The 19967-nt window shown below is 38.0% G+C and overlaps 2 protein-coding genes across 2 annotated transcripts in view; one reads left to right on the top strand and one right to left on the bottom strand.

Moving 5' to 3' along the window:
• LOC124117812 (kinesin-like protein KIF6) overlaps nt 1–13460 on the top strand; it is a 127865-nt gene extending 114405 nt beyond the window's left edge. Inside the window, exons 20-21 of the mRNA XM_046479837.2 lie at nt 11052–11152; nt 12104–13460. Coding sequence (XP_046335793.2) covers nt 11052–11152; nt 12104–12123 — 121 coding nt within the window. The 3' untranslated portion in view covers nt 12124–13460. The remainder of the gene's footprint in view (nt 1–11051; nt 11153–12103) is intronic.
• Nucleotides 13461–17204: 3744 nt separating this feature from the next.
• Nucleotides 17205–19967, bottom strand: part of LOC124117813 (GTP-binding protein 2-like) — a 71219-nt gene continuing 68456 nt past the window's right edge. The window contains exon 12 of the mRNA XM_046479838.2: nt 17205–19947. Within this exon, the coding sequence (XP_046335794.1) occupies nt 19789–19947 (159 nt within the window). The 3' untranslated portion in view covers nt 17205–19788. The remainder of the gene's footprint in view (nt 19948–19967) is intronic.

Here is a 19967-nt window from a genome sequence, read left to right as displayed (position 1 = left end):
AAGGTATAGAATGTGGTGTTGTCCATGTTCCTCTTCATACTGTAGAGTTTAAGTCAGAACTTGTTTCGGGAACAGTTGTTGTAGGAGTTAGATCACAACTTCCGGTGTCTCAAAAAGATGGTGTTGAATTTAGAGGTGTGTGGTCTAGAGAGGAACTGATTTAGAAGCAAAAGGCTGATAGTGAGTTTGTCAAGTTTAGGCAACTGGCTTTGTCTGTGAAGGAGATAGAGAATATACTTGTGGGGTATTACTTGGATTTGGATATTTTGATGAGAAAGTGGGGACCGCCAGACGTTCCTGCAGATGAGTTTTGGCGTGTTCAACATCAAGTTGTAGTACCACAGTGTTATCGTGAGGAAATCCTCAGTCTAGCGCATGATTCACTGTTAGCAGGTCACTTAGGTGTTAACAAAACTTACCAGAAGTTGTTGAACCATTTCTATAGTCCAGGTTTACAAAATGATGTAAGGGAATACTGTAGAACTTGTCACACTTGCCAGTTGGTAGGTAAGCCGAATCAAACAATTCATAAGTACCCTTTAAAACCCATTCCAGCGTTCGAGGAACCATTCAGTAGGGTATTGATCGATTTTGTAGGGCCATTGCCAAAGTCAAAATCAGGGAATAATTTTTGTTAACAATCATGTGTACATCTACCAGATTCCCTGAGGCCATTCCATTGCGGAACATTAAGACAAAAACTATTTGTGAGACTTTAAACAAGTTTTTCACAGTATTTGGATTACCAAAGGAATTGCAATCAGATCAGGGTTCCAATTTCATGTCGAATCATTTTAAAAGTCTTATGTGTGAGTTCGGGGTGAGACAATTTAAATCCAGCCCATACTATCCAGAGTCTCAGGGAGCTTTGGAGAGATTCCATCAGACCTTAAAAACCATGCTAAGATCGTACTGTATGGACCATGATAAGGACTGGGATAAGGGAGTTCCTTATGTACTTTATGCATCCAGAGAAACTGTGCAGGATTCGCTAGGGTTCAGTCCTTATGAGTAAGTGTTTGGAAGGCAGATGCGAGGTCCTTTGAAACTGCTAAAGGATAAATGGTTGAATGAAAGTTCAGAAACAAACATCTTGCAGTATGTGTCCGACTTCAAAGAACGATTGATAAGTGCAAGCAAGTTAGCTAAGGCAAACTTACAATCCAGCCAAGAAAAGATGAAAGAATGGTATGATAGAAAGGCAGTCAAGCGTGAATTTTACCCTGGTGAGAAAGTACTAGTATTGTTACCTCTGCAGGGAAAACCACTTCATGCCAAATATTCAGTACCATATACAGTATCAAAGAGAGTTAGTGACACTGATTATGTGATCAATACTCCAGGTAGACGTAGGTCTAGTAGGTATTGTCATGTCAACATGATAAAGAAATACCATGAAAGAGGTCAGAATAGTGTACCAATGTGTGTGGGGAATGTCCGTGAAAATCAAAATGAAGAACAATTTCACTTTGAAGGTGCTGATGCACCAGCAGTTAAATTAAACTATTCTGAAATTTTGAACAATTTGGACAAGAAACTATCCCATATGATCGGTAGTGAGAAACAGGAAATGAAAGGGTTGATTATGGAATTTGAAAATCTTTTTCCTGACACACCATCTCGCACAAACTTGATTGAGCATGATATAGACGTGGGGGAAGCTCTTCCAGTTGAGCAACATGCTTATAGGTGTGATCCAATCAAACTAGAGCAGTTGAGAAAAGAGATAGATTACATGTTGACGAATAACATCATACAGCCTAACAATAGCCCTTGGAGTTCTCCATGCATCCTAGTACCTAAACCAGATGGAGGTGTACGATATTGTACGAACTTTAAAAAGGTCAATGCCATTTCAAAATCAGATTCATACCCTTTACCTAGGATAGACAATTGTTTGAAAAGTTATCAAGAGCTCAATTGACCATAAATTTGAGCAAGACGGAATTTGTGGGAGCAACAGTAACCTATCTCGGTCACGTGGTAGGTCAAGGTCAAGTGAAGCCAGTTCAAGCGAAAGTCGAGGCGATTGTGAATTTTCCAGAACCGAGAAACAGAAAACAACTAATGAGTTTTCTAGGAGTGGCGGGATATTACCGCAAGTTCTGTCGAAATTTTGCCCAAGTAGCATCGCCTTTGACAAGTTTGCTTCAGAAGAACATATCTTTTCACTGGAAAGAACAAGAAGAAGAAGCGTTCAAGAAAGTCAAAGCCATTTTAACAAACTCTCCAGTGCTGATAGCTCCTGATTACCAGAAACAATTCACCATTCATGTGGATGCGTGTGACCTTGGTGTGGGGGCAGTGCTACAACAAGAAGATGCCATGGGTATTGAACACCCTATATGTTACTTCAGTTGGAAGTTTAACAAACACCAAAAGAATTATTCCACCATCGAGAAAGAGACACTTGGACTAATACTGGCATTAGAACAATTCAACATGTATGTGTGCACACAACAGTGTGGCCAGTGTTAGTATACACAGACCACAATCTACTTGTGTTTGTCAGCAGAATGAAAAACAAGAACCAGAGACTGATGAGGTGGAGCATTGCTTTAGAAACATACAACCTTGAAATAATGCATATCAAGGGCAAGGATAATATCATCGCCGACGCACTTTCCAGAGGTTTCACTACGTGAAGTGTACTTACAGTATGTGGAGTACAGAACAGTATACGTGTGAAAATGAACAATGAGTATGTAACAAAAACATGGTGTTGAAACAAGAATTATTTGCATTTGTACAGAAGGGAAACAAACCCTACAATTGTATATGTTGACAAAGATTATGTGTTTGGTGAAATGTGTGTATATAATTTGTACTTTTGTATGAAATTGATAAAATATGTATTACTGCATTTTAGAAGTTTTCCATATCATTGTGAAGCTCTGTAAAACATTCTTTTTAAGGGGGAGAGTGTTATGAGTGACGTTGTATATTTGTGTGGTTCACAAGAGGTCCAGTTTGGGTGGACGGCGTCATGCTTGATTGAGTTAAGCAAGCTGCCTGACGGGGAGAAGCGTGCTTGTGGGGTGATTGGAGTTTGAGTTGGCTTGGTAACTGATTGGTGTGGGCCGATCAACCTTTTGTTGTGTGCTGAAGTAGATAGCTTACTTGGAAATTTGTTTACTATATGAGTGAGTGAGTGAGTATGGTTTTACGCCGCTTTTAGCAATATTCCAGCAATATCACGGCGGGGGACACCAGAAATGGGCTTCACACATTGTACCCATGTCGGGAATCGAACCCGGGTCTTCGGCGTGACGAGCGAACGCTTTAACCACTAGGCTACCCGACCGCCCCTTTTACTATATGAGGGCAAGTTATCGAACAGAAAGGGAAGGAAAAAGAATTGGAGAGGGAGAAATATGGTTTAACTGAATGAGGGCAGTTCAGCCCAGCGTTATTTCCGGAGACAAAGTTAGAAGGTCATGTCGACGCTTTGAAGGAGGAAACTGTTGTTACCCAGTTATCCTGTGAACTGTGATATATAAGTTTGGAACAATGTGAAATGGAATTCATTGGGAATGTGATGTCAAGAAATCTGAGGTGACTATTATCTATATTGCACATTTGCCATATTGCTTGGCCTAAATAGATGTGTATGAGTGCCTTGCCCAGTAACTGAGAATTGTTGTATACTTATCTTTGTTTTAATTATTAAATCTAGCTTTAAACTTCAGAGATTGTTGTGTGATTCTTGTAATTGTTATTTGTGGTATTAGCAGGAACCCCTGCCGTTCATACCACACGTAACAATTCACTACAGAAATCTCCAGTTATATCTATCGTTAGGTATGAAACTAAAGAAAATACACAGAGTTTTAAAGTTTGATCAAAGCCCTTGGATGGAGCCCTATATAAGGTTGAACACAGATTTAAAAAAAGATAGCTACCAGCGATTTTGAAAAGAATCTATATAAGCTCAACAGACCGGTGTACGTTGGTATGAGTATTCTTGACTTGTCAAAACACTTAATGTATGACTTTTATTACAACGAACTTAAGAAGAAATACGGCGATAGATGCGAGGTGTTATATACTGACACAGATTCTTTGTTGATGGAAATACAAACCGAGGATGTGTATAAAGATATGGCAGAAAAAATAGATATGTACGACACGAGCAATTACCCAAAAGATAATCCACTGCACAACATAGTAAATAAAAAGGTATTAGGTAAGATGAAGGATGAATGTGCTGGGACCCCTATAGTGGAGTATGTGGGATTAAGATCTAAGATGTATTCTATAAAGAAGTCCGATAATGGGGAGATAAGAAAAGCTAAGGGTTTTAAGAAGTATGTGGTAAAAAAGCATATCAAACACGAACAGTATAAAGAAGCATTATTCAATGGCAGAACATTCAAACACGAGATGAACTCTTTAAGAAGTGTCAATCATAGGATATATGGATTAAGAATGAACAAGACATCATCATCCCCCTTATATACATAGAGATGGATTGATAAGGATGGTGTAACTACCTACACTTATGGTGGTAATACTGTATCGTTGGGCAACTATGAGCAACTCTTCTCGTACAAATGCCCTGCCCGGTCCATCTTGAAGATAATAAAGAATAGGCTCTCCTTCTTTCGTAACCAATCGACTAATGTTATACGTCTTAAGGGACCATATGGGATCGGTTGCGCGACGTAGGCCTCCTTCGAGTTCACTGGGCTGGTATAAATATCTTACGCTTACTCTATCTGGAAGTTTTTGTTCTTTGCCTCTCCTCGATGCTGAAGATTCGGAAGTCACAGATTTCATTTTAATCGCATCGGATGGTTTCTTCCCAATTAATCTTGTTACTTCATTATTCAGTGCTGATAATCGTGTCACCCATTCAGTTGATCTCAATCGTTCCAATTTCATGGCAATCCCATACTGATAGCCAAACAAACGTTCCGCTAATGTCCGGTTAAATCTTTCAACGATAGCTTGACTACGGTGGGCCTCTTTTTCACCACGCCTTATTTCGACATCGCGCTTTGTTAACAGTTTAGTTATTGATCCCATAAACTCGCGACCAGGATCTACTTGAAATAGCTTAGGCCATTTTAGTGGTCCGCGTTTATATATGCGACTTAGTGCATGAGCTACTTCTGTTGAATCTTTCGAGGTTAATGGCTCAGCCTCCTAGTATCGACTGGCCACATCCACTACGGTTAAAGCGTATTTATACGTTTTGCGTCTTACCTTATCATGGGGAAGAAACAAGAGGTCAGCCTGATGAACTTCTTTCATTGTAAAAATATCAAACTTCTTCCTCGGTTTATAACGCGGTGCCGGTAAGTATATTTGCCACATCGCTTGTTTCTTCAACCAATCCTTGGCCACATCTTTAGATACCTTAGCTGCAGTGGCTAATTTTTGTTTTGCTCCTATACCTTTCCCATATCCTCGTGGGCTATAGTAAATTTTATTCATTATTAATTAATATTGATGTTTCTTTTAATACGACTCATGACGATCGTTGAATCGCATCATCATTTTTGCATAAAAAATTCCATCTGTAGTGGTGGTATAGGTATATAAATCTGGCACCAGTGGAAGTGGTCCAGAATCACCATTACCTATACTACTCAGCTCACTAAAACACAACCGCGAGGCAGGAAAATGAGTCACTGAACAATACTTCTGAGAGCTTGGAGGATGGCCTGGCTCGGCATGGATGTCTTTCATTCATTTTATAGAATGTGAAGGTTTGAGGAATAAACTCCAGCTTTGTCAGTTTTTGTGAAAATTATGATTTACTTGCATTTCTAGAAAAATTGTTCAAAGGAAAACTTGGAAAGTTCGTTTGAACAGTACTCAGTGTATTTGAATAAGCATAACTACAACAATAGAGGTGTAATGGCTGTCTTAGTGAGAAAAACATTAACTAATTTGATAAAAAACATGAACACTTCATTCAGTGCCTGTATATTTCTTGTGTTAGATTCAAGTTTCATTAGTGATCAGAAGGATATTCTTTTGTGCTTTGTTTACATTCACCCTGATAATAGCTCTTTGGTGACATATACCCAAGGTATTGATTATTTAGAGAACTGTTTACCAGAAATGCTAAGAGATTACACAGACGTTCATGTTATGATGGCAGGAGACTTTAACACACGTATTGGTTTACTGCCTAACTGTATATTATATGATGAGAATAATGATTATATTCCATGTTTACATGACATAAACAGTGAAAGGGACGTCTCCTCCATTCTAAGGAAATCGAGAGTAATTACTCTGAAGATAGATAAGTGGACATCCTTAATTGGATACTTTCATTGGGTGAAAGTCAACTTCCTATTTTTTTATGTCTCACTCGCATGAGATATGAGACAATTCTTTTCAGGAATCAGTAAAAACAATTAATTCTTTCGAATCCTCTACCTCTATTTCATCTTTGCCATAAATCCTGTATTTTGGCTTCAGTCACACTAACTAAATTTTCAGATTTTCAACATAAATCCTCTTCACTGTCAATTACACACAATTAGTTGTTCCCAAATAGCACTATAGCAACCCAAGCTATGATATGCGTAATGGCGGGAAACCTCACTTCTTTCCTGTGTGTGCTAGAGTCTACACCTATTGTTATAGTTGTAATGATCTAGTACTTGGTTGTAGTCACATTTAATCTAAGATTTGTTATGGTTTTCTAACAGATATATTAAGTGATATTAAGAGCTTCTAATTGTAGTGACGATTATACTCATGTAAGTATTGCTGGGGTGAGGTGTTTCGGAGGTCGTCATGGAGTCTCCCCCTCCTTCTGCTTGTAAGAAGTGTGGCCATTTCATGATCATGTGAGATCCTCACAGGACAGTATTGGCAAAGAAGAGTTCTCCGGCTAAGAGGCCGCATGGGGGACAGCATCAGACCTCAGCGTCTCTACCCCATCGATTGAATCTACTCCTGGACACCAGTGGATGATGAACACGTTGAGTGTATGGATTATGATGAATATCCACCCCTCCCGGGAGTTACCCACGGTCATTCTGAGGCGGAATCGGACCTATATGATGAGGTTAATCAGTATGACTATTCACCCCAGCAGGATTATACAGAGGGATACATACTACCCTTACCTTCATTGAAGCGAAACTTGTATCAAACCATGATTCTCCACTTTTGGTCCATCAAGTTTTGGACGAGGACTTATGAAGCTATTATAGCTAAAATGGATAGAATTATCATTAAACCGCCCGCACGTTATCAGAAATGAGCGGGCCACTGTAACTTGATAATGCCCTCATATTACTTGACAACGGACCATTATCACGCCCGTTGTTAGGTGACGTCATAGGGTAGAGAAAATGACGTCACGTATTATAGTGACGTCATCTGGTTTGTTCTTTGACGTTTCCATATTTGTAAAATGTGCTCAGTGACATTCGTGTTGATTGCAGTAAATGTTTCAAAACCGATATTGTTGTTTCTTTTTATTTGATAACAAATTCCATCCATTTTAGCTATAATAATGGTAACGCTATTTTTCAGGGCATTATCATTTGCAGAAGCCCTCGGTCTTTTCAACTGCCCTCCTTCGTCAGGCAGTTAATGAAAAACCTCGGGCTTCTGCAAATGATAATGCCCTGAAAAATAGCGTTACCCTTATAGTACGCAACCCTAATACTAAAGTCACGTTACTTGCTTCCCAGATTAAAGACCTGTCTGTGGCGTCCAGACATTCAATGGACATTGGCGCATATATCAACTAGTTTGTCGCCGGAATCAGGCACATCATTCCACCGTTGCAGACATCATATGACGGCATATCTGGAGAGACTCCTATGACTATTAGGATGGATTAGGTCGGACTCATCCACAGCCTGCTAGACACCATAGAACAACTCAGAACAACTACTAGCAGAGATTCGTTCAAGAGCTGTTTTCAACTAAACAAGGTTTCTAGACAAGGTCATCCACAAGGTGGAGGAGACGGATTGCATGATAACCTTGATAGCACCAATCTGGCCCACCAGAGTGTGGCTCCCCAGATTATTAAGTCTATTAATGGAAGAGCCTTTCCAGTTACCTCTCCTTTGAGATCTGTTACGACAGCCCAGGTCTTAACATTTCTATGACAATCTACCCAGCCTACATCCAACCGCCTGGAAGTTATAACACAAAAGATGCAGACACCCTGTTACTCTGGACTTGTAGCAAGATCATGGAGACCTTCATCCTCCCTTATATATGACAATGGGTTAAGATCATCCAGGGGAGAAAATGACAAGGGATTATAACTAATACAATCTCCATCCCTGTGGTAGTGGACTTTCTACTACATCTACGTCAGGACAATAAGTTCTGACATGGGACAATAGAAGGTTATGGATCGGCACTTCACTCTGTACTTCAACATGACGGACTCTCAATCGGAAACCATCCCATTCTAAACAGACTAAAAAACTTTCCAACAGGAAGATGTTCGCACACCTCCTATTTTCCCCAAGTGGAGTCTATCTGTGTTATCAACACTTTTAACAGAACCTTACGAGACCCTGGCTAAGACCACCTTACTCCAAAGATCCAGGAAAGCCTCCGTCCTCCTAGCCATGGTGATAGCAGCAAGAGTTTCAGAACTCCAGGATCTGGACTATGATCAACATTGGACCTCAATTAATCTAAGACCGCTCCCAGATTTTGTAGCCTATAATCAGTCTACCACCATGAACCATAGACACTATACCATTCCTGCCTTAGGGCCGACAGTGGATCACCCAGACAGACTTCTCTGTCCCATCACAGCTCTCAAATTCTACCTTTTGGCTACAGACCCAAATAAACATCATTGAAGGAGACTATTCATATCCTGCTAGCCTCATTCCAACAAGGACATCACCAAGGCTACGGTTGCGGGCTGTCTTAAGTCTACCGTTGCAGCGAGTTATACGCAGACACAGAATTCCACTCCCCGTATTGGATTCTGCCCGGCTCATGATCAGAGCCCTAGCCACAAGTCTCACTTTATGCGTTTCGGCTGAACAAATGGTGTCTAGTTGTCAGTGGGCCTCACAAAACACCTTCACCAGCTTTTACTTGTGTGATGTTCAGCCGGACCTAGAGGGCATATATTCCCTTGGGCCCATTGTCTCGGTGCAAACTACCATCTACCAATAGTTTCCTATCCGATGCGGGCAACATCAGAGGTTGAATACACTCATGATTATCCTGTCTATTAGGTGTAGGATGGATTAGGAGCACCTTGAGTATCAACTGCTTCAAGAACTAGGTTCAGGTGACCGGAAGTGACGTAAGAGCCGGAAGAGACGTCAGCACAAGAAATAGCAGTACAAGGTCCATCTAATGAGGAAATGACGACTTTTGGTAGAAATAGACCATAAGAGACTTCATTATCCACTAAAAGGGAAGTGACAAACCGGAAGAGACGTCAAAACCGGAAGTGGGAACAGGAAGTGACGTCAGCAACGGAAATAGTGTCACAAATCCATTTTTAACAGGAAATGATGTCATTTACTAGAAATAGAAATGATGTCATTATTACTTATAAGATCAGCAAATATAACGGTAATTCTAATGAAGGTATCCTCATGTGAAATTTCAAAGGAAATTATCTCAGGTCAGGATTAGAATCAGTGATTAAATGGTCCCCAGAAGAGGATTACTGTCAATTACACAGGGAGTTACTGGAGGCAGATCCCGCCGGGTCCCTCTGGTATATTCTGGCAAAGATGTAATAGCGGAAGAGGATTCACAAGAATTATCGAACAATAGTTTTCATTGTTCATGATTCTAAGAATATTACATCAGAAGTACTCCCACCCACATCCCCAATTCACCTACCTCTAGTGGTTAGATGTTGGAAAGAAGTGAGGTTTCCCGCCATTATGCACATCATAGCTTGGGTTACTATAGTGCTATTTGGGAACAACTAATTGTGTGTAATTGACAGTGCAGAGGCCATCTGTTGAAAATCTGAAAATTTAGTTAGTGTGACTGAAGCCAAAATACAGGATTTATGGCAAAGATGTTATATAGTAGTAGGTAGTATTCTTAGAATTATTAACAATGATATTTATTGTTCGATATTCTCCGCAAAAAAGTAGGGGATCATAAAAAATATAAATGTTGTGATTGGTCGTTAAAAGAAAGATCAGCTTCTAAGACTGCCAGAGAAAGGTTTCGGATTCAAAACCTAATGCTGCTACACACCCAAAACATTGAATGAGGAGCATTTATTTCCTCCATGCATGGGGGTAGGGGGCCATTGTTGATTACGACACTTCAGTGAAAGGTTGTCAAATCATTCTGAACCATTAGTATTGTTGATTTTCATTATCTACAGTAATACGTAAACTCTACTGCTGCTTTAATGCAGTGTTTGTGATCAGATTGGGAATGTGTCATCTTCAACATGATGAATGCCTAAGGGCTATTGGCATGCTTGAAACTGGTAAAACTCACATTGAGGTAGCCAATAGTTCAATTTGTCTCAATCTGTGATTTGCCAGGCACTGCAAGAGGAGTGGACTCCCATCAAATTGTCATTGAAAGATTGATTCAGACCATGCCACGTCGTATAAACGAATGTTTGACCAATTCGTGGCAAGACCCTTAAGTCATCTCAACAGTCATTTTTGCCTACACACCCCTGTTGTCTTTCTTGGTTGTGTCCTTACAATACACCGCCAACAAATTCTGTTGATTGTAATGTTTCACCTTGTCCTTAGTTTTTCTTATTCATCCATTACTCCCACTTGATTCTTCTTGTATTTCTGTATGTCCTGAACATCCCCTACTTTTTTGTAGAGCATATAGTCACCATTGAATAAACTGTTGCTCCTCTTTAGGTTAGACGCATATTATTTTCTTATGATGAAGGAGTAAGCATATACTCCGAAACATGGTGTTCCTCATAATAAAGAAGCTGACATCCATAAATTGTCTTCCTTAAGAAATGAAATTGTTGTTTGATTGGAATAACAGATAAGTAGATACTTGATGCCTGGCTCTGAGAGTGGATGGTAATGAGACTGTGTGTTCCCAGCACCTGTTGACCTGCATGTTTGTTTGACTAGATCTGCAGAGCACGTGAGCAACATACCACTAACTGGCGACACTCAGGCTGATGAAGACATCATGGCATTTATCAAAGCTAGACAAAATTTGGTCGAAAAAGGTAAGTTAGAATCACATCCATTTGAACTTGATCAGTGATTAACTTTAAACTGTTTCTTAATTATTAACCTGTTAGAGACCCTTTCATAGATATTGTGACTCATGAAGATCCAGATAGAGAATAGGGCTTCAGCAATCCATGCTTGCCTTCTTAGAGGCAACTAACGGGATTGGGTGGTTAGGTTAGCTGACTTGGTTGATGCATGTCATTGTATTCCAATTGTGTAGATCGATGTTCATGTTGTCAATCACTGGATTGTCTGATCAAGACTCGATTATTTACAGACTACCGTCATATAGCTGGAGTATTGCTGAGTGCGTCATTAAACAACAAACAAACAAACAATCTTAACTACATTTTAGTAAATGGTGTGGAATGACTCCTGGCTGAATGACTATAGTTTTACGCCGTTTTCAGCAATATTCCGGCATGTCACAGGGGGGACACAGGAAAATGGGCCTGGCTGAATGATGAATTTATATATATCAGAAATGATAAGACATCCAGAAATGTTTCTATATTCAACTTCTATATCTAGAGGTGTTCAGGCCCCTATGGGATTCCAGGTTAGAATTGGTCTCCAGGAATCTATGCTGGTCATAAGAGGCTACCAAATGAATCAGGTCGTTAGGCTTGGTGACTTGGTTGATGGCGTGTCATCTTACCCTGAATGCTTAGATTATTGCTCATAATATAAATCACTGCATTGTGTGGCCGGATTTGGTTATTTACAGTCTGCCATCATATAGCTAGAATATGTCCTCCTACAATAAGCTGGCATACAAATAACTAAACTGTTCAAAGCACTGCATTGTGTGGCCGGATTTGGTTATTTACAGTCTGCCATCATATAGCTAGAATATGTCCTCCTACAATAAGCTGGCATACAAATAACTAAACTGTTCAAAGCAGCATTATATTTACTCACTCATACATATGTTCTTCTTTCAGTAAACCAGGGAAACAGATGACACCAGTGTGTAGGGGAAGGCATTATCTGAAGCTGTTTCAGAATAGATAGATCTGAAGGAATATGAAACGTCTAATGAAACCCTTACAGACCAGTATAATCATCACCATCCAGCACCTTATGACATAAGGTCTATAGTCAGAGGAGGCATACACACTACCACTTACCATCATTGTTATCCAGTCTCAATTCTGATAGATGAATACCCAGGACCCATTCAACGCCATATCTTTGTTATTAGTTTGGTTAAATGACTAATGCTATATATAGACATCCAATCAAATTACACTGTTCTTTCATGATTGGAACAAGCAGCAATATCACCACTTATCAACATGACTTTTGAATGCTATTTCAAATGCAGCCAGAATGTCTTGTATCGCTGGAACTTTCTCTTCAAGCAATGAGTTCATTTCTTACGGTCTTCTGATTTGATTGTTACACAAATGAGGCCACTATTTTCACTGTACATCTAGGCTATATTCAAGAGGCATTTTGATTAGTAAATCTGTGATGGATGTGGGGATGTTACGTCTGAAATGAAGCTGAGATGGCAAGTGGGTCCAGCGTATTTGTCATAATGAAATGGAGATATTACCATGGGACAATACACCATGGAACTACACCTGGAAATACTGATCTTTGAAGTCAATGTTGTTGCTGTCTGCAGCCAAGTTGTGTTAAGACCTACTATCTCCCAACACTGATCCAAACTGTAGAATTTTGTAACCTGGTATGATCAATGATCAGCCTGGAACTGGTGTTTGTGTTCCTGTGTTCACAGTAAAAGAAGTAAGAGCTGTGGCTTATTCGATTGTAAATTTTCTACTGTATGAATGCAGAGTGAGCTTGCGAAATCTATACATACATAGCATTCAGCATTTTGTAAAACCATCCATGTAGGAAATGGACTGTAACAGTGTTTTAGCATTTGTGGGAATTCCTGGTTAGAATTTGTCCCAACATATGCTAGTCATAAGAGGTGACCAAATGGATCGGGTGGTCAGGTTGGTTGATAAGCATGTCCTCGTACCCAGATGGCATGGATCATTGTTCACAATATCTATAATTGGATTGACTTGTCCAAGACTCAATTATTTACAAACCCCTGTCTTATATAGCTCAAATGTTTCTCAGTGTGGCTTTCAAAAACAAACAAAGCCTAAAGATGTTTGTTTTCTTCCATCCTCAAGACAACATACTGGGAGCGACATATTAGACCCGTGAAGATCTGGGTAGAGAATAGGTCTTCAGCAACCCATGCTTGGCTACTATGCTTATGTAAGAGGTGACTGATGATATCGGGTGGTTAGGCTTGTTGACTTGGCTGATGCATGTTGCATAGATCGATGCTCATGATGCCAATCACTGGATTGACTGGTCCAGATTTGAATATTTACAGACCGCTGTCATATAGCTGGAATATTGCTGAGAACAGCGTTAAACAACAAATAAACAAACAACAACATATTAAAGTTTTAGATTAAAATAAAATACCCTGTACATCCACACCTCTTCAAATGAAATTATTGTCCAAAAGCTTTTAGATACCAGGGGCTTGTTGTATTAGTAAGGTGTGGTATTGTTAGAATATCAAGCACTGCTACAATATATTTTGTGTGTGGCCTTCATAGGAACCTTGTAGCATATCAGCTGTAACCCAAAAAGAGTAACAGTGTTAAAACAGTGTTCAAAGTTAAACACGTTAAAGTGGTCGTTTCGTCCATGAGGCTTTCTCCTAGGGTAAGTGAATCAAAGGAATCTCTTAATCTTTAATAATAGTTTTATGACAAGGATCCCATGATATTTGTGCTTAATTTTGAACACTGTCGTAGGTGCCTTCTTACATACTTAAGGAATCACATGGTTGTCTTTTTTATATTCATGAACAGTATTTGTATAGGGATATATTTTTCATTGAATTGCTGTTTGAGCTCAACATATATACTACTCAAAAGAAGTTAAAGAACATCCAATTCTTTCATACAGTGTATTAATCTGAACAGTGTTTTGTTAATCTGAATTGCTATGACAGATTAACTATAGTAATATGAAAGAATCAAGTGTTCTTCAACTTCTTTGAAGTAATAGAATATTTTAACATGCATATTCATTGTCAGGTTAGGTTCAACATCCAACTGTGGACTGACAGCAAGCAGAACTTTTACCATGCAATTATCATCCTCACATTAATCTGTGCTAATTTGTAGTTCGAGTGAGCTTCTGTTGTGGCACGTTGGTCATCCATGTGGCATAAACTTCACATATTCAACATCTCGGAAACCAAATGGCATATGTTAAAACTTTGCATGGATTTTATCATTTATCTTAACAAAAGTACCGGTATTTTTATTAAAAAAAAGGTGTTCATAGAGTTGCACACTGATCCACTGACCAGGGTAATAATAATGCCCCTGTGGTGTGGAAATATTGTGCAATATAAATGGCTTTATCAGTTTTTATCCAATTTAAAATATGGAGATCATGACAGCCATATTGAACTTATCAATCTTCACAGCCAGTTCTGCGTCTATCATTGTGAAATTGGATATGCAGTATGTGGTCTGCATTTACATTGTGCCTTTATTTTTTCACCTCCATGCACAATAGGAATTACCATGTTGAAAGATGTGTTGAAAATGTAACTTTGCCTCTCTACACCAACATATTTTAATGTGTCAATGTGTACTTGAATGTAGTATAAGAATTCATTTGTGTAAACACTGCTTGTTTACCCTTTTGTGACCTTTGTATCTAATATTTCAGAACAATTCAGGTGAGCTACAAAGCTATATATATGTATACAATGACATGTTGCAAGGTGTCCTTGCTGCTACAATCAATATTTGTAAAGGTCAAGGTAGGATAATGGCCTACATGATCTGTGTAATTTAAGAATTGACCAAGACTTTAGAAATTGTAATGAACGTTGTCAGATGTATCAGCATATAAGAGAGAACTAGACTTTGTTCATTTGGGACTTTTGACAACACTTAAAGCATAGGTTAGGATAAAATGTGTCCAAAAGGGTGATTTTTAGAGGTTTTACATGAAGTGTTCTTTCTGATAGTTGGACATGAGCAAGTCTTTAACCTGAGCTGATTGTCCAAAATAGACATAACATTACAAATGGTGAAAACATATGGTGAAAACATCATCTTGGGTCACCGACTTGCTCATACTTAATTTTTCATTTGAAGTACTTAACCTTTTTTCACTCAATTTAGCCATATAAAATTTATTTGACTTGTCATCTAAGACATAATTGAAGGCAACAGGAAGGTATGTAGCTGCACAGTGAAGCTGTATTGTTGACAGCTGCATGTATTGGTGTCTCTTTTATCAGTTTATGACTGTAGTGTATTATAATGTGACTTTGAAATATGAATAGATCATAACAAAGATGCAGAATGTGTATTTGTGTCCACTTACTAACTAGTCTGTTGTATCCAAGGACTGAACTGAAGCCTGTGTCATATTGACTGGTCATTAATCATGCTAACACTGACAGCTGCCTTCAGCAAACAAACAAACAAACTGAAATGTTTGATATTTTAATTACGATTTGAGGAAAAAACTTGGGAAATTGGTGAAACACACAAATGTGATTCCGTCCATATCACAGCAATCCTTGTAGGAAATGTAAAATATTGACTACAGCAGATGAACATCTTATTAGCAGAATAAAGCAGAGCGAGGGCCACCATTGGGGTTTTTGTTTATAATACTCAGTTCACTATCCTCCGTTCTGCTTGGGATAGAGAAATATACACGTGCAAATGCATGGCAGATTTTGCAAATAAACTCCTATATTTCTTCCTACCAATAAGTAACTAGTAAAAAAAATTTGGTATAAAAATGAATGATAATTTATAGCAAAAATCTTTGTCTATCATTCATTTTACCAAGTTTTTATCATCCAAAACTGGCTCCCATAGGAGATATCGCTTGGATGAGATCAAGCAATATCTACACTGTAGATATCAAGTGTAGATATCGCTGCAATGAAATTACATCACAATGCTTTGCAGACCATTGTGACATCACTAATGGCTCTGCTACTAAAGCTGTTAGCAGTACTTTTTACACTGAAGACACTGCTAATTACTGTCTACAAATTGAAAAAGTTGGAAGAATGATGTTGGATGATAAATAAAATCTCACCCTCGTGTCTTTTGATACCAAATATATCAACACTCATTGATAAAAGTGGCAAAAATCCTCGGCAAGCCTTGGAATTTTTCCACTTTTAACTTGTGTTGATATATTTTATATCAAAAGACACTCGGGTGAGATTCTCTATATATCAGCAGCTTATTTATAAACACACACCAGTAAAAGACATCGAGCAGTGAGTATAGTATAGTCATTTCTGAAATGGTTATTATTGCCTTGACAAAGGCCTATATGCGGTCCCAAGTCTGCAGTAAATACCTGTGAAAAGTCTAAGTGTTATATTTATATTTAATCTTATAATTTAGTAGATGTTAAAATGATTCAGAATTTAGGACAAAATCCCAATTTTGAACAAAAGAATAGATTTCCAAAAAATTGCCTGCCAAAGGCACTTAGTTTAGAATCCTAGATAAATCCCTGCCTTACTCTAAAAGTGTATGAGTTGAGTAAGTAACCCCATGGGCCCCCAGTTAGTGCTGACTCAGCATATAATGTAACACTTCACATGAAACTTCACATGTTAACATAACAGTTAGCAATACAAGCTTAGGGCTAGAAATTTTGATAAGATTATCTCCATCCTTACTTTGAATCAAACACATCACTTACATAGCGCATGTTATATTTATTCGTCATTACATTTTTAATTGACCTGATTCCATGACCCGATATTAATATTATGCTTTTATAAAAAAAATTTTTATCAAATACATGTACATTTTATTAAAAATTAGAACGTCTTGCACATTTAGATTACAAGATCGTTACATTCATCATGATCTCATGAAAGTATGTGTTTATGAATCTGTGTCAACAATTACAAATTGTTTAGTTTTGATATTTCCCTTGATGTTGCTACCATTAATGAAGGTCATAAGTGAATACATTTTATACAGTTTTATCTGTAACAATCAGATTTGTCATAAATAATAATATCGAAAAAAATCTTCACACATGGTGACCTTGTACAACAACGAAATAATGTTACCCAACAAACAGACACTTTGTGCCATAATGAAAACAGCTTGCAAAAATATATTATTTTCTACACCAAAATTCAGATAACACATGAAAAACGTAGTTGTTTCCAACCAACAAAAATGTTGTATACGCTCTATTGTTCCTTGGGTATAATTTTCTCAAGTTCAAATCCCCAGTTTGTATGCATAGTGAGAGTTGTGGGATTAGGGGGTTCATGTGGTCATCTTGGGACATCCCCTCTTCCCAAATTATTCTCTTTAGTTTTATCCCTAAGAGTATGACACAGACCCTGCAATAATAACAAGCCTAGCTATGGAACAATGTTATTTGATATGTAGAAATGGAAACATCATTTACTCTTGCTACGCATCCTACCACTCAGAAGCAAATGACATTTCTATGTTGAAACTGTCATAACGAAAGACTAGAAGGTTTACATTTGTAGCACATGACTGACACACCTATCTCACTGGAATAATCAGTGCATACACGAGGATCCTGAATTGGTTTAATGTTTAATGTAAAATAGCTAAAGAATACTAAAACATAAGTCAAATTTGTATCATGTAAGATTAACCTAAAATGTTTATAACAACTGTTCATCATAATCGTAAAAGTCATATACAATTAGATCTAACAACACAACAAAACCAGTCATGTTTGGAATTATGGCGGGGCCTTTTTTCCTGGGCTGAAACAATTACTACAGACTAACAGCCCCAAATTTTACTGACTTACAGCCCCCATCCCCATCAGGACCCTCATACACATACATAAGTACATGTATTATTACAGTTGTTAAAGATCATCTTTCTTTTTTTTATCAAAATTTATACAGAATCAGTCAAAAGCACACAATATATGACTTTCACAACAAATTTAAGGTCATCATAACTGTTTACACAGTCTACTGTAAACACTGATGTATGATGCAGTCACAACACTTTGTGACAAGGCTGAAACAGGATAAAGAAGTCACAATACATATTACAAAACTGAATGTAATCTAATATTGAAATACCAAAAGTTCATTTTAGTTTCCAAATCTGTTTTTGATGTCAAATGCCTATGCTGTATGTTTGTTTAACACCGCACTCAACAATATTCCAGCCATATGACAGTGGTCTGTAAATAATCGGTTCTGGATCAGTCAATCCAGTGATTGACGTCATGAGCATCGAATTATGCAACTTGGATACGATGACATGCATCAACCAAGTCAGCAAGCCTGTTACTCCCCTCTTCCGACAAACGTGTTGCTGACTTTAATCTAAGTCTTCACAGGGAAAATGTGTATGCAAAATGTGTATGCAAAGACAGCACAAATTCATGATCAGGTTAATACAGAAAAACGTCAGGGAGCTAATAGACCAATGGCTGTGCAGATAATTGTAACAATTTGTGACACAATACTTGTGGCACCTACCATGTATTGTATTATGATATCACAATAAATAGGTGAATCACTGAAGACTTGTGTTGTCCTCATCATTAGCATTATAACAAGGAAGACATGAAGGTTGGGTTCAGTGCCATCCTCACCCCTACAGCATAATGATCTATTGTATGAGGTGATGAGATGTGCAACAAGAAATTGTGCATGCATAAATAAGCACATTTAAAGCTGAAACTAACATAACATTAAAGAACAAAACTGAAATATATTAAAAAAGCAACCAAACTGTCAACAGACAAGTGTTATAACTATGAAATGAGTCTTCTAAATAGAGGCATCTATGTCTTAGCATCTCTTTAAACAGAATTAAATGGATGTTTAATCATAAAAATCCTAACAATAACATACATCAATAAACGAATAGATAAAAGACAGAAAGTTAACATAGTCAAAAGAACATTCTTCATAACCATTGTTGAAAAATAGTTGATCCATGTTAACAAGCATCCTAAATATATATAATAATATTTCCAAGTCAAGCATGTGTTTATGACTACAAGACTATGAAAATACTAATATGTATTAGAAAAAGTGTATGTTAAAAATTCATTGTAGTTCAAATTATCATAGACTAGATCATTGACCAAATGTTTTTGCTCCTAAAGCATTAAATGCTCCCAGAAAATCTGCCTGATCTATGTAGAAACTGAATTTGCAGTGTTCAGTATTATGGTAAGCAAGTAATATATCTTTTTCCCCCCTCACATGGCTACGATGGCATGATGTAAAATTTCTGTGACTCCTCACTGAGTGATAAGTCATAAACAGGTGGTGAAACGTATTAAAAAGTGATAAAAAGTGTTTAAATAAGATCGTAAAAATATAAACACAGAACTCACACGGTCAAACCAACAAACATAGTCGAGACGATAACAGTGTCAACAAATAGTTATAAAAAAACGTTTCTCCTGATAACATGACAACAGGTGGTAGATATATGGTGAAACAGTTCACTCAGCTCGAAGCACATTGTAGAACATAGTGACCAGGGCTATTGGGGCTACTACGAGACCTGGTCAGCCTTTTGTTTTTGGTGCATCTTGCTTGTGAGATTCATCTTTCTATGGGCTCGAGGGGTAGGGGTTTGATCACTTCTCCCATTCCTTTAGACTTGCCATCTCGGAACAGCAGTCTGGACCCCGGTCGAATGTACTCCACATGTTTGAAGAGACGGAATATTACTCTGGCTTTTTCATTAGTACGTATGTTTTCCTGTGAACAAAGAATAACAA

Source organism: Haliotis rufescens, unplaced genomic scaffold (genome assembly GCF_023055435.1).
Source record: "Haliotis rufescens isolate VD_foot unplaced genomic scaffold, xgHalRufe1.0.p SCAF_3, whole genome shotgun sequence".
Classification (NCBI taxonomy): Eukaryota; Metazoa; Mollusca; class Gastropoda; order Lepetellida; family Haliotidae; genus Haliotis; species Haliotis rufescens.
This window is presented reverse-complemented; position numbering and strand designations above follow the sequence as displayed.